At 38.1% G+C, this 15,795-nt stretch overlaps 2 protein-coding genes across 2 annotated transcripts; one reads left to right on the forward strand and one right to left on the reverse strand.

Annotated features, from left to right (window-relative positions):
* Positions 1-9,451: 9,451 nt before the first annotated feature.
* On the forward strand, positions 9,452-10,702 carry LOC120257033. The gene is made up of 2 exons (XM_039264674.1): positions 9,452-10,400; positions 10,569-10,702. Exons 1-2 carry the CDS (start codon positions 9,452-9,454, stop codon positions 10,700-10,702), a joined length of 1,083 nt encoding a protein of 360 aa, XP_039120608.1.
* A 3,796-nt stretch (positions 10,703-14,498) lies between these two features.
* Positions 14,499-15,185, reverse strand: LOC120257034. The gene has a single exon (XM_039264676.1). It carries the CDS (start codon positions 15,183-15,185, stop codon positions 14,499-14,501), a length of 687 nt encoding a protein of 228 aa, XP_039120610.1.
* Positions 15,186-15,795: the final 610 nt, after the last annotated feature.

The following is a 15,795-nucleotide window of genomic DNA, read 5'->3' on the forward strand; positions in this document are numbered from 1 at the left end:
AAGAAGCCCCACACCTCCCGAGCAAAAGGATGTGAAGGAACAGATGATCAACTCGATTTGCTACGAAAGATGACACATGACACACGTTGCAGTTGGAAGTTTGTTGCACCACCTAATCTCCAAATTTTCCATAGTCAAGATCTTGTTCTTCCAAAACCAGCCAATTAAATATGTTGATCTTCTTGGGGCATTTACTTTTCCAAAAGAAGTGAGCAATCTCAAGATCTCACACCCCCATCATTGATGAAATTGTAAAAGGGACTCAGCGGAGAAGGCCCTATTAGCGCTAAGTGACCACCTCTTTTTGTCCTTCACCTCTGGTCCACTAACCTTCCACCCACTACAACAAAAACACACTTATTGTGATATTTTTAAAACAACATTTTTGGCAAATGTCACGGCAAACCAATAAAATGACTTTTAAGCGATAATTGTGATAAGTGTTGGTATGCTTTTATTTATTCCTACATTTATAATGACATTTCTACTTATAGTCACAAAAGGTTTTTATTTTGCGATATTTTTGAAGATTTTAGCAACATTGAAAGAAATGTCAGTACAATATTATTTGTTAAGACGCTTGTTATGACCTATGTAACAAATGTCATAATCCAATATGACTTTAATTACATCAATTTATTATGATATATTTGAAACCACCATTTTAAGTTAGGATATGTATCTATCTATATTCAAAAAATATGAACGATAATTTAAAATTGAAAAAAGTGGTATTTAAGGGAAAATAAAAAGCATCAATATTTTAATTTTCAAGAGTGCCAAAAATTAGGCGGCAGTTTTTTTTTATGAACGCCAAAACCTACGCGGCTTATAGATTCATGATCTATATATAAGACAAGAAAAGCCCCCTGATAGTGAAAAATGCCAAAAATAAAGTTTTTGTCAGGAGATAAAGTAAGTATCTCGATTTTTCTTTATTTCATAATATTTTTTAGCATTGTTTTTTCTTGCAATATTATTTAAATATTTAACTTGTTATTCATTATGGTACATGATTGATAGATGATTAAGTTTTTAATTAGTTTTTATTATGAAAACAAGTATGATAAATTAATTAATCTAATTCTAAGGTTTGAGAATATTTTTTAAAAGAAAAAAAGAAGAAGAATAAATTTAATTGGGATGAGATCTCCAAAACATCCCTTTTTTGTTGAAAAATTAAAAATATGTTTTGGTTTTTTTCTCCTTGCCGACAGTGATGATGGGGTGGTCATGACATGGATACGAGGCTTCAATCCTTTTGAAATTGCCATTTAGTTTATTTTATTTAATCCTAATTTTGTTGAAGTTTTACAATTTGTTCCCCTTTTTATTCTTTTTATAGGGCTCTTACTATACTTATGAGGGCACATATATAGTTTTTGGTGAAGTTTTTACAATTTGTCCTTTATATAATTTTTATTTCTTATAGTATTCTTTGTTACAATTATGGCTCACACATAACTTTGTTGAAGTTTTATATTTCATCCTTTTTATTCCAAGTTAAAATTATTTAAAGGTTCTTATTATGGTTATGACACACACATACATAAACTGAGATAAATTATATATTCTCCTTCAATATAAAAAAATAGCTTATTTGTATTCTTTTTATGCAAATTATATATGCTCCACATGGTTTTTATTTTTTTATTTGTATTTCAAATTTGTATCATTGATTCTAATATATCATATATGTTTACTTTTAATTTAACTTTTATTGTTATATTACCTTTATCTTATTAAATGTAAAAAGTTTTTGTAGGCGGAGATGCTACAAGTAGTCCCTCGCTCTCAATTAGCCACTCAATTTCAGCTTTAGTAATAATGATCTAGTACAATTTTTATAATATCATCTTATTATATTTTTTTAAATTATTAAAATTATAAATTATATTATTTATTTTATCTTTTTTTCTTTTTTTAATTGATTTAGGTATTTGTTTATGCGTATAAGAGATCACTATGATAAATTTAAACCCAATTCTACGGGTTTGAAACCTTAGCTTTATTATAAAAAGTTATTTTTTGAAAGATTTGTAGATCATTTTGACATTGTTTTTAATTATTTTTTTAAATTTTTTAAAATTATAAATTATATTATTTATTTATTTTTGTTTCTTTTATTAATTGATTTAGATAGACACTCGATGTATTTATATATTTTTATTTTGCAGATAAGAGATCATCATAACAAATTTAAAAGGCATGCAATTATACTGGATTGAAGCCTTAGCTTTATTATAATGTTTGAAAGTTATTTTTAAATATTTGTAGATAATGTTGACATTATTTTTAATTAGTGTTTTAATGCTACGCTTTGATTTTTTTAAATTTTTGATGAATAGTTTTTATTAATATTTTTTTTTAAATTATGCAAATTAATTTTATAGAATTTAAATTATATCTCATATTTTATTTAATTAAATCATATATAAATATTGTTTAAATTAATATTGTGAAAAATTATACAATATCCTTATACCAACATTTATAAATGACACTTAATTTTAAAATTAGATAAGATTAATAACTTTTACTAACATTTACAAATATCAACTTAAATTGGTATTCATATATAATTGATATTTTATTAAACCAATGTTTACAAAAAGTCGATATAAGTAATTTAAGAGATCTTTAACAAATGTTATTATATAACCTCTATAACAACAATTATAAATATTGCAATATTTCAAAATTAAAGTGATAAAAACTTGTGGCGACATCTACAAATGTTGTAAAAAAATAAAAAAAGTGTTGCTTAAGCCATATACAAATGTTGGAATAAAATCCATATTGAGACTATTTACAAATGTTGGGAAAAATATCACAATAAATGTTGGAATATATAGGTACCGAGTTTCTTGAAATGTCACAACAAAGTATACCGACCGTGGCAATTGTGACATATAATCTACATTTGTTACAAAAAGTCGGTATAGAGTTATTCGATGATTTTTTTGTTATTTTTACGACATATGTCAAACGTCACAAAAATCCTATTTTGTTGTAGTGTACCTCTCCCGACTTGAACACTCGCCTCCTCACGTAAAGGTGGCTCCTCAGCTGTGGGCCAAATCATTGAAAGTTAGCGCCCCTGCCGGGTTGTTACTACGAAAAGCAAAGTCATGCCACACAAAAATGCATAATTTTAGTGACATTATAGTTTATTAGTCAAGAAACAATCAGAAAGTTATTCAAACATCTGTTTTAAAAATGTTTAAAAATATAGAATGAACACTTAACTAATAACTCCAAACCATTGATGTATACACATTTGAACTATTATAGGTTACATTAAACACTTGATACTTAAATACAAAAATATTGAATAAAAATCCATTAATAAATCCAAGGCAGTGAAGCAAAACAGATTTGAATTATTACATTATTACTGTTTGAACACTCTTAAATTGCACACACATGAGCTGAAATTAAATCATCACACACAAATCTTAACAAGCATAGGAGAATAGTTAGCTAGTACAGTTTGCACAATAACAAATAGCAATTAATGCGGCTCAGACTTTGTCCTTACGATGTTGGTAGCTGAGAAATGCATAATAAGTCTGAAGACAGGTGAGCACCAGGAGAATCACATCGCCAATGACACCCATAGTACTATAGTAGACCAAGGGGTGGCGAAATATAGATTCATGAGGATTTTTAACCAACTATTCACTCTCCTTTTCAGCAATGTACTCACTTTGCTTATCCAAAAAGACAATTTAGTCACATTATTTTTACTATATTCATTCACATCACTCTGAATCTTTGCAATCTCATTTGTCGAAATATATGAGATTCTTTCAGTGAGCCTCTTCAGATTGGGCAACAACTTGTTCACTTTCAATGTCCACAAATATGATTTCCTTGGATTTGAGAAAATGTGCGTCCCTGTCCGAATCAATTAAATCTCTCATGAAGAAATATATGACACAACATCTTGGTCAAAACCCTGAGCTTGCCTTGCAGATAACTTGTTGTGTTGCTTATCAAGTTCCCCATGAATTTCCTCCGTGGCTTGTGTGAATATCACGACTACATTGAATATCCGTCGGAATGTTTGTCGGAATGCTTGCTTAAAGGCTTGGTCAAAAACCTCCTCCTTCATTTTTTCTCGTAGTTGATTGATTTGATTCTGGACTTCATTGTACACTTCTTCGTACAGTTCATTGTACTCTTTCTTGTACATTTCATTGTACCCTTCACTGCACGTTGTTGAAAATGAATTTAATATTTTTTAAAATAAAAATTGAAGGGTTTTGGAGTTTAAAAGAAAAAACTTATAATAATGTCATCGAAAATGGAGTCGCTGCATGAAGACCTCCTGGGCGGCGCCCGCGGCGACGCTTGGGGTGGTGCTCGTGGCGGAGGGTAGGGCGTAGGGAGGAGAGGTCCGGGTAGAAGGTTCATGTACTCAGGCCTCCCGCCCTTCAAGTGGGGAAAGTTCATTGGCGAGTTCTCTTCAGGCCCCAAGGAGTGCACATATTAGGCCGGGGCTCTCTTTTGCCCAGGCCGCTAGTCCGCCTAAGGAGTCGGTTCCTCCAAGGGAGACAATCACTGAGGGGGATCGTCAACAGGATTGGATCACGGTCACGAGAAGGAGAAATAATTCCAGCCCTAAGTCGGCTGGTCCGGGACCGGAATGAGGGGCGGGGGAGGTTTCATTAAGCTCTCATTCTCCAGTTGCTGGGTCTAAAAGGTGTCGCTCGCCGGAGACTTGTGGGCTGGTCTCGTGTCGCACATAAGACCCGAGGATTGTCGCCATCTTCTTACCTGTAGGCGGTGCGGGGGTGCTGGGCACATGGTGACGGGCTGTAGGGTGGAGCTGCATGCGTCCCTTAGACATTGTCGGGTTCGTCCGCAAGCCAAGGCAAGAAGGTCACCTTCTGCTAGAGCAGTGCAACCTCAACCGAGGAGGGAGGATGGACTGGTGGACAGGATTCACCCTCAAAAAATTCATCTCTCCATTTCATTAACTCAGGAAACCTCCAAGCTTCAAAAAAAGCTAGCAAAGATCATCGTGGCCGGACGTTATGTCAGCCGCATTTAACGAGGACATCCTTTTGGAGTTTCTCTCAGGGGCTCTGAACACCCCGAGGGTGGATGCGGTTTATGAATTCAGGGACAATTCTTACTTGGCCACGCTTTGCAGTGAAGAGGAAGCTCTCAAAGTAAGCAATATTGGCAACCTCAGCTTTCCGTCCAGATTGGGCCCTTGTGACTTCTCGATCTCACCCTGGACGGTGGAGGTTGGATCGGTTGGCGCCATGGCTGTGGAAGGGTCAAGTCCTCCTCATTTGGAATCTCCCGTTGCATGCTTGGACGTGGTCGGTGCTGGTGGACCTGCTCCGTCCCATCGGTGAACTTGTGGCAATCCCGCAGCCTAGGAAACCGCACAAGGCTTTCCTTTTGGTGTTGGTCCGGTGCCGGTGACAAACGGAGCTCCCCCTTGAAGTTGCACTTAACTTCGGCATGCGGAAATTCACGGTCCTCATCACGGATAATAAGCTCCCATTCCCGACGTTTAGGAGAGACTTAGATAAATACATGTATTCTTCGGTGAAAATGACGGCGGAGATTCAAGATGGGGTGGATGCTCACTGAGATTCACTCATGAGGTTGCTAGAGAGGCCAAAGGAAAAAGGGGTGGTGGTTGGGTAGCATAGAGTGCTCGGGAGGCCCGGACAAGGAGAGGGACGCCCTAGCGAGATGATCGTGGAGAGGGACTAGCAGGAGTGGGAGACCAAGAGAGGCAGCTTCTTTGACTGTCTCGGGTGACCTCCGCCTCCCGGGTCCGTAGAGAACTAGAGAGGGTGTCCCCGGCCGGTGAGCTTGGCTCCCAGGGATTGTTTGTTTGTTAGAGACCCGACCGGTGAGCGGGGCTCCCGGGTTTTGAACGATGCCTCCAAGACTGGAGGTTAGCCGGGAGACAGACTCGTTTAATCCGGTGATGGTTTTATCCGCCGGGTCAGAACCGAAGGACCGTTCGGAGGTGAATGATGTTTTATCCGGTGGACTAAGTACGTTGCATGGCTCAGAGGGTGATGGCGATGTGGTTGGTGCTGTCGCAACGGCATTGGCTGAGGTTGTTCCTGCTACACTCCAGGACGACAAAGCTAGCGCACCAGGTGAGCTGGGAATGGGGAGAGACATGTCGCTCTGCAAAGAGAACCTTCTACGATTTCTCAAGAGATTAGAGCTTCTTCACCGGGCCCCTCCCCATCACAAATTCGTAAGCAATGTGGGCCCACCATGGCAAGCCCAGTGGAGGATTCTGATCCCCTTCCTTTTATTGGGCTAGCAAGGGAGAAGCATGCTTCGCCTCCCCTTCTCTCACCGTGGGCCTTCAATAAGCTCGCAGCCCATGCTCCCTGCTACTCAGCAAGTTGGACCTGAAATAGATAAATGTGGTTAGGTGGTTCCACTAGATGAGGGGGTCTTTTGTGATCCTTCACATCCACCTGCGCAGCTCAATCCCCCATCCAATTTCAATTGGGTTTTCCTTCATGGAATTTAGACACTGGTACCGATCAAATTCACTTCGGATATCACTGCTCGCTCCAATCATGAAGGGTGCCTTGATAAACATGATAATCTTGAAATCTGGAGTTCTGATAACCAGGATGATGAGCTAGTAAAAGAGACCGGGGACCAAGGGGTGGCTACCCTGGGCAATGAGGAAGATAGTTCAGAGAGTCTGTAGACTGATGATTCTGGGACTGATTTTGAAGAAAAAATTCACCGCTTACTTCACAATTGTCAAACTAATGACATCTCCCATGGTGCTCATAGAAGCGAAAGAAGGAAGAAGCCTTCATCACGTTGGAATGGGGAGGCAGGTTTCGTCTCTCATCCACCTAGAACAATTAAGAAGAAGGACACTGCCACGCCATCGATTCATTATTGCATAGAGATAATTGCTTTGCTCATTTACGTATGCTTGAATCAAATCGATCTTCCCTTTCTAAGGATGCTGCAGGTCCCTCTAGTTCAGGGCCTGTCACCGGTTTGAATTAGTTTGTTTATGAATATTATAAACTGGAATGTACGAGGTTTAGGAATGCCCTCGAAGCAATTCCTAGTTAAGGACTTTCTGTAGCTTCATCGTGCGGACATTTGTTGTTTGCAAGAATCAAAATTAGGGGTGATCGATCTATTCATTTGGCGTTCCATTGGTAGAGCCCGATTGGACCGCTTCTCATCCATCCCAGCTGTTGGCACAGCTGGGGGTATTATCATTGGATGGAATAGTATACTTTTTGATGGGAAGATGCTTTTTACTGGTTCCTTCTATTTGTCAATGGAATTTAGAAATAAGACTAACAACGTGTCTTGGGTCTGCACTTCCGTGTATGGTCCTAATGCCAGGCATCTGAAACCTGGGTTCTGGAACGAACTTAGAACCTGCCAGCCTAATTTAGAGATACCATGGGTCATTTGTGGAGATTTTAACTCTATTTTTTCACCCTCGGACAAGTCTAATGGTCTTTACAATAGGGAGGATATTAGATTGGCTCAAGATTTTATGAGTGACATGCAACTCCTGGAGCCACCATCCTTTGGGAAACGTTTCACTTGGACTAATGGTCAAACTAACCCGACTTGGGTGAAGTTAGATCACTTCTTAGTTAACTCCAACTAGGTGGCCTTGTTTCCTAAGGTCTTCCAAAATTGTCTCCCTAGGCTGGGATCGGATCATGTCCCGATTAGGCTTGAATCGGGCATTCATACCCCGATTGCTCACCCCTTTCGCTTTGAACAGGCTTGGTGCTTGGCGGAAAATTTTACAGACCTGATCAAGGAGTGGTGGAACTCCACCCAGCCTTCTGGCTGTGGTGTTTTTGTTGTAGCCAAAAAAATCATGAGTATCAAGGAACGACTTAAACATTGGGCAAAATACGAGTTTGGTTCGATCAAACTTAAGAAATTATCCTTATTGCATGATCTTGAGAGGTGGGATGTGGCAACAGAATCCCATCCTCTTTCGACAATGGATTCTACCACTGAGACTAACTTAAAAGAGGAATTAGGATTGATCCTTAAGCAAGAAGAGATGTATTGGAAGCAGAGAGCTAGGGTGACCTGGCTTAAAGAAGGAGATGAGAACACTGGCTTCTTCCACGCAGTTGCTAATGGGAGGCGAAATAAGAACTTCATCCCCTGGGTGTTGAAGAATAATGTTAAAGTCATGGACATAAGGGGAATTGGTGAGGTCTTCACTTCCTTCTAACAGAACCTTTACGGCTCAGCTCAAACACATCGTCATCAGATTGTCTAGAGTGAGTTGCTTGGTTCTAAAGCTCATCATGATCTCTCCAATCTTGGTGCCCCCTTCACTCTGGAGGAAATCAAGGCTGCTGTGTTTGGCATGCCTGCGGAGAAGGCACCCTGACTGGATGGTCTGTCCCTTCTTTTCTTCCAAAAATTCTGGGATATTATCAAGGATGACATCTTTAGATTGTGTGAGGACTTCTATTGGAGTAGGGCTAACCTTGAGAGAATTAATTGGTCGAATATTGCATTAATTTCCAAGAGGCAATCCCCGGAGGATCCTTCACATTACCGCCCGATCAGTCTTATTAACTCTACCCTCAAAATTCTTTCAAAGATCTTGGCAACAAGACTGGGGAAAAATATTGATAAGTTGATTGACACGACGCAGTTTGCTTTTATCAAAGGTCGGTGCATTACTGATAATATTTCCACAGCCCAGGAACTGATTTTCTTTATGCAACAGAACCGTCAGCCTGGCCTGATTCTAAAGGTGGATTTTACCAAAGCGTTCGACTCAGTTGATTGGAACGTCTTACTAAATCTATTAAGAGCCCGTGGTTTTAGTGATAGATGGGTAGGCTGGATTAAGTCTATCCTCTTCTCCTCTAAGGCTAAGTTCCTTATCAACGGCATGCAAAGCAGCTATGTTAGGTACCAAAGGAGCTTAAGACAGGGAGATCCCCTATCCCCCTTGCTTTTTGATCTAGTAGTGGATGTTCTTAGTTCTATAGTCAACAACGCCTTAAGCTCGGGTATTTTGCACGGTGTGGCATTAAATAACTCGGGTGTTAAGATGTGCCATCTTCAGTATGCGGATGATCTCCTCATCATGACTTCGTGAGGGAAGACCTCCGCATTATTGTCGATTCTTTACATCTTTGAAATTATGTCGGGGTTGACAGTCAATTATGAGAAATCTTGTCTATATACCTCAAGCAGAATTTGGAACCACGACCCTATGTGGTCGAGACGTGCATTGTAGTAAGGGGACCTTGCCCCTTACTTATCTGGGTGTTCCCATCTCGGGAGATGGACCTCGAAGCGTGATTGGGATATTCTTATAAATAAAGTCTCGGCGAGGTTAGGGCTTTGGAAATCGAAACTTCTTTCTTTAGGGGGAAGACTCACGCTGCTAAACTCAGTGCTAACGGCCATTCCCACCTACTGGATGTCGATCTTCAAACTTCATCGCTGGGTGGTGAAGAGCATTGACAAGATCAGGAGGGATTTCTTGTGGTCAAGTCCGGAGTCCCAGCAGCGGAAAATTAGGTTGGTTAACTGGAATCGACTATGTCGATCTAGGGACCAGGGAGGGTGGAACATCCATAACATCGAAACTTTCAATATGGCTCTCCTGGGGAAATGGTGGTGGAAGATCCTCTCGGGCAATAGGTGGTGCGGGGATGCTATCTTCATAAAAAAATTATTTCAGAGGGACGCCCATCGAATCTTTTTCATAAGCACAGGGCGTAAACTCTTTCCTCAGAGAACAAGATCCCGCAATCGCTACCCGCCGTGGATTAATGTTGTTTCTTCCGTGGGTGATGGGGCTACCACCCTTTTCTGGCTTGACAACTGGGTTGAGGGTCGCGCTCCTGCGGACATTTGGCCCCACCTTTACCGGTCTGCTAGCAATAAAGAGGGTACAGTGAGAGAGCTTGTTGAGGAGTTGGGAGGGACTCCGCTGGGGGATTCCCCTATAATTAGAAGGGTTTTCGACAACCTCAGATCTTCTTTACCCTTGGCTGATGATCGAAGGCTCTGGCGATTAACCTCGAATGGAACCTTCACTATCAAATCCTTTTACAGCTTCCTGAATGATAGAGGTCTTCGGTGTTGCTGGACTCCTATCATTCTCAAGAGTTGTTGTCCCAAGAAGGTTAACCTGTTCAACTGGTTAGCTTGGGATGATAAGATTTTGACTTTGGAAAAGTTAGCATTGAGGCGTTGCAATCCTTTCCCAACTCCTACTTGTGTGATGTGCCATGCTGATGTGGAATCTTCACAACATTTATTTACACATTGCCCTGTGGCAGTGCACATTTGGAGGTTCTTCGGACAGCTCTTCGAGGTCCGAGGGAGCCCGAACTCCTTGAAAGATTTATGGGGGAACTGGCGTTCTTCAATTAGAAAATCCCTTTCCCCTTTTTGGGACTTGCCTATTAGAGTAATTACATGGAACATTTGGCTTGAAAGAAATGCACGCATTTTTTTTTCTTCTTGTGCCGCTACTGTTACAATTATTATTAAAATTGTTCATATGGTTCTACTTTGGTCGAATGCAGTTCCAGATTCCAAGAGAGCTAAACTTGATGAGCCTTTGAAGACGGTCAAGCGGAGCCTAGAGTTCCTCACTTCTAGGGACATGGAGTGTGTCCCCTCGGTGCCTCCTTCCCCCCTGGTGCTGCTTAGCTTCTGATGTTGGTGTTTCTCCCCTGTGGACCCTGCCTCTCGGGGTGGGGGTTCTGCGGTTTCCTTTTCTGTTGTTTCTTCGGCTGGTGTGGTTTGTTCTCCACTTCTTGTGGTTGTTTGTTGTTAGTCTTTGTTTTGTACTGTTCCTTCTCTTTTAATGAATGTGGTTTATCCACTTTTTATCAAAAACTTATAATAAGATTCTTTAACACCCCTTCAGTCCTAACCTCGTAATTATGACATTTAATTCAATTATAATTTCATGTAACTTTCAACTGATTCATATTATATAACTTTTTAAAAATTTCTTTGATATTTTTATACCTCTAAAAAAATATTTTTTTAACTCATAAGCTTTTAATCGGATTTTTCAAATTTCCGCTCAAATTCAATGATTCGGTAGAATTAAAAAATCAAATTTATATTTTCAAACTTTTAAATTAAAATGGACAAGTGAAAAAAAAGTACCTTGAACAAATATTTCTATGTTGATTTCGTCGATCGCTTCAATCGCCTGTATAATAATATCTTTTGGAGTATTTCCCTTTGATTTCATCGGAGATGACCTCGCTTTGATTTGGCCATGCTTTTTGCCTTTAATAGCCTTTTGGATTACAACATGAGTGTTTAGTTTGCTTTTCGACTTGCCTTTGATTTCATCGGGATGTTCAGATTGCTTTTGGAATTTCTTGTCAAGTTGCCTTGGGAGTTGCTCTAAGAGTTGGGGGAGTTGCTTCAAGAGTTGGTAAAATGCATGGACTACTTCGTTGAGTTGCCCTAGTAGATCCCCTTGCGGCTTCAAGTGGAGTAGCTCGAAGAGCATGAGGCTGAGGAAGGTGGCCTTTGTGGCTTCATCGATGTTGAGGGATGGGAGCATGAGGATGTCTGTCTTTGTCAAAGCTTATGTCTCTTATCTTCTTGCTTGGGGATTTCATAAATATCACTCTAGACTCGTGCAACTTCGCTGCGGAGAAATTTTGTCTGCTTTCTACTAATGGAGATGATGCTGGTACATGGCTTCTGTTAGTTCCTCCGGTGTGGTTTGTGGATTTTAGGGAACACTCAAACACTCATAGAAATCTCACACAAAGCAACAAAGAAAAAGACACACGACGTTGGTAACCCGGTTCGGCGTCCACTAGCCTACGTCTGGGGGCTAAGCCCGGAGATAAACAATCCACTAAAAGAGATGAAAATACATGAGTACAAACACTTGTCACTCAACACTCACAAACAAAGATCACTATCCTCTCTAGATTGTCTTGTGCACCCACTCTCCCTAGCTCTGGTCGCACACCCAATCTAAGAGCAAGGTAGCTTATATAGACACCTCAACGTCCAAAATATAGCACATACCTCTTTTAGAATCTCCACGGCTACTAATTTAAAAACCTTCTGAAATTAGCTGTTGCAACTCTTGTTGTAACATGAATTGCAGCATGGCCCTGACTGCTGACTTGACTGAGTTCTGGTTACGTTGCGGACGACCTCAAAACCCATCAACCTCTCGGTCTTGCTTAGTTCGAGTTGGTGTAGCCAAATCTCCCGATCACAACTGCCAGCAACTAGCCTACCTCCTCAGTTCCTCATCACGCAATCCCCTCACAAGGGACGCATGTCCTTGTGCGTCTTCACGAAACTTGCCAAACTTAGTCTTCAATCTTCCAAGTTTGGTCTTCAAATCTTCACAAGAAAGATCTTCAATCAATCAACCAATCATGCCAACAATAGGCATGTCTTCAAATCTTGCCCTTAATAGTCCTCAATCATCCTCATTAAGATTTCTTCAAATCATACCATTGATAGGTATTTATTCAATTAAGCTCCATCCATATTTAGTCTCCAATCAAATCTCCTAAATATGGTCTTGATATGATCTTGTCTTCAAATAGTCTTCAAGATATTTTCCTCCAAGTTGTAGACTTACTAAAAATAGCTCCACCAAGATCTTCAAGATATTTGCCTCCAAGTCAAGACTCCTTCCCATGTCATCATGCATTACCATGTCATCAATTATGCCACGTCACACAGGTTGCCACGTCATCTTGACTATGTGTCAAATCATGTCAATAATAATGCGGTTACACTAACAGCTTCCTTGTGCTTTTCCTAGGGAAGGCATTGTTTGGATCATGCCTTTTATTGTTTTGAATAACCCACTGCATGCGTTGTAAAAAATGGTCGATGTTTTGAAAAACCAACCCATACTCATTATGTATGTGGTAAGAAGAGCCGACGCTCGACTTTTCTTTTGAGGACGTAATTCGTTGTTATTACAAGCAGTACGGGTAAGTGGTCCGGTCATGCCTTTTCTACATAAGTCAAGAATGTGTAAACCAAGAGTAGAGATGGTGTCATGCATGCCCTCCATTCCTAATAACTTGAACACCAGATTGTTGATCTCTTGGTCTGTCTGCATAATTGGTTATATAATAATTGTTATCAGACTTGATTAATCTAATATAGTGTTTTCGACCGTATATGATGCAATTGCGCAAAACAAACAATTTATTACCTTTGGATGTTAATTATATAATACAACGAAACATTTATATATTAAGCATTCAATATTGAAAACATTACTTTATATAAAGTGTATACATATAAACTGTAATAACAGGAAGGTTATATTGTGTGAACATTTTGATAACAATATGCATAAAAAAACATAGTTGAAGAGGTCAGAGGTGCATATATATTAAAGACATATAATGAGATTTATTTAATATTGTTTTTTTTTTAAATTTTAATTAATAATATATGGTAATTAATAAGATTAAATACACTAAACTAAACATGTAATATATGGATGTGACACATTGTGACACATGATATATATATATGGATATCCATTGAAAAGGCTGGAATTCTTCCATTGTGAAATTTAAAAAAAAAAAAATTTCACAGGTGGGAAAAAAATCGTCTTTGGTGTGGAAGAAAATCAATCATTATGTTATGTTCGATGAGATAGGATTAAAAAATTTGAATATTTAAATGAAGGGGAGAGAAAATTTTAAGTTGTACTGATTTCTATTAAACCCACTTAATAAAACAAACAAAATAAAACGATTTTAAATAAGGTGATAGTCTATTAATTTCTTATAATAAATTATTCTTTATATGTTATATTTTAAATATAACATGAGATAGTTTAATTTAATAATACTATTTAAAAAAACTATGTTAAAAATTTTCTATTTCATCATGCATATAATAGAAGAATTAGTATTTCATTTTCTTCTTAAATAAAAAATTGAGAATATAATCTCATGACTGGTTCATATTTATTAAAAAACCTCATATTTATAAATTCTAAAGGCACTTCTAAAATAATTTAATTTAAAAAAGGAACAGTCATGATATAACATAAAGAGTTTTTAATACTTATTTTATATTTAAATTGAAAAAACTTGTTATAAATTACTAAATTAAAACAATATTTTAAATTTTTTTTTTGACAAAGTAAATAAATTAGGAGTGCATGTGTCCTCACCTTCTATCTCTAAGGGATAAGAGACATCAACATCCTCCAGGGGACTATTTTTAATAGGATAAGAGATTGTTGGTTACTTTAAACAATTCTACATGAGAAATATAATAAATAATTTCTAATTTTATTAATAATAATAAATAATATTATTTATTATTATTTTGATAAATTGATCAACACAATTGTAAGTGTGAGTGTCTTTTCCTAATTGAAGTGGTATATACATTTTTTTTCAAAAAAAAATTAAAAAATTGTGAGTATCAATTTTTTTAATATTATGTATGCATGTATATATATATATATATATATATCTTTAACTTACCGGCTGTCGTTGTTTGGTGCTATCAGCCTCTTTTTGTAATAACACCTTGATAACCAAAAGAGGCAATTGGTTGTCCAGCAAAAGCACGTCCCACACCCTAGGAGGAAGTCTGTCCTGACCTCCATGGCCACCAAAGTGATGATCATAGATGAAAGATGTACTAGGATCGTTTCGTGGAAGCTCTAACATGAAACAACCATCCCAAATCATGAGTTTCACAAATTCTGTATCGTTTCTCCACTTGTCTTCTAAAAGTGCATAATTTGCTTGTAATTCCTCCATGGCTTTTATCATCTCTCCCATAAGATCTTCAAGGGACTGATTAGTCCTTGAAATAAATCTTAGGACTGCCATTTGTTTCCAATATTCGGCAAACTTCAAGTTTTGTTCACCATGGTGGAAGGGGCCGAAAGAAACAAATCTAGGTGTTATTGACGTGGCGTATGCGGGCAATTGAAATATTGACATTTTTAGTACCATTTGGTCTTGATAATACTTAAGGTTTAATTTCTTCGTTTCCTCTTCAATGAATGCCTTCCATAGCCCTTCCTTGCTCTCTATCATCTTTCTCTCTCTTTCCCCAGCGTAGGATGTCGTGATGCTCTCTCCATTGTTTTTCTCACATGGATTGAGTTCAGGCTGTATGATCTCATGGGAATCTCTTGTGGAGGTTGTCATGGTTGCTCAAGGATGATTAATTATGAGTGTGCACAGGGTGGAAGAGATCTCCTTGTTAGCATTTTACTTGTTCTTGTTATATCTATATACACTTCAAGGAAGAGATCTTCATTAGCATCTTACATGTCCTTGTTACTTAACATCTTCTTCAAAGAAAGGGACATTCTTAAGTAGCATCTTTTTAGTTAACGTCTTCCAAGGAAAGAACATTTTTATGCAGCATCTTGTAAATTAACATCTTCAATTTCCAAGAAGAGACATTCTAAATTAGCATCTTTCATTACATTAATGGGAATTTCTTTTGATTAACCATGTGATTTGCTTTGGAATAATGTTTTGTCAGAGTGCCATTCATAAGCTATTGGTAGTCATTGGCTTATTGATCTTTTTAGTGGGGTTATCAATAAGCTGAACCAAAAGCTCATTCATCAATGACAATTAAAATCCTTGGTTTTCAATGACTTCTTTATCTTTTTAGCAGAGTTATTTATGAGTCAACATAAAAAATCATTTGTTAGTGACAATTAAGTAATAAAATAAAGCATTCCTTAATTGATTTCAAAATAAAATTAATAATGGTCAATTGATAATTTGGAGAACTTTGTACTAT

This window comes from Dioscorea cayenensis, unplaced genomic scaffold (genome assembly GCF_009730915.1).
Source record: "Dioscorea cayenensis subsp. rotundata cultivar TDr96_F1 unplaced genomic scaffold, TDr96_F1_v2_PseudoChromosome.rev07_lg8_w22 25.fasta BLBR01001812.1, whole genome shotgun sequence".
Lineage (NCBI taxonomy): Eukaryota > Viridiplantae > Streptophyta > Magnoliopsida > Dioscoreales > Dioscoreaceae > Dioscorea > Dioscorea cayenensis.

Excerpts from the sequence above, each read along its gene's own strand:
- LOC120257033 (XM_039264674.1), top strand. The coding sequence starts at position 9,452 with ATGTCGATCTTCAAACTTCATCGCTGGGTGGTGAAGAGCATTGACAAG. Across the intron at positions 10,401-10,568 it reads AGATTTATGGGGGAACTGGC|TTCCAGATTCCAAGAGAGCT; the intron begins GTTCTTCAATTA and ends GGTCGAATGCAG.
- LOC120257034 (XM_039264676.1), bottom strand. The coding sequence starts at position 15,185 with ATGACAACCTCCACAAGAGATTCCCATGAGATCATACAGCCTGAACTC.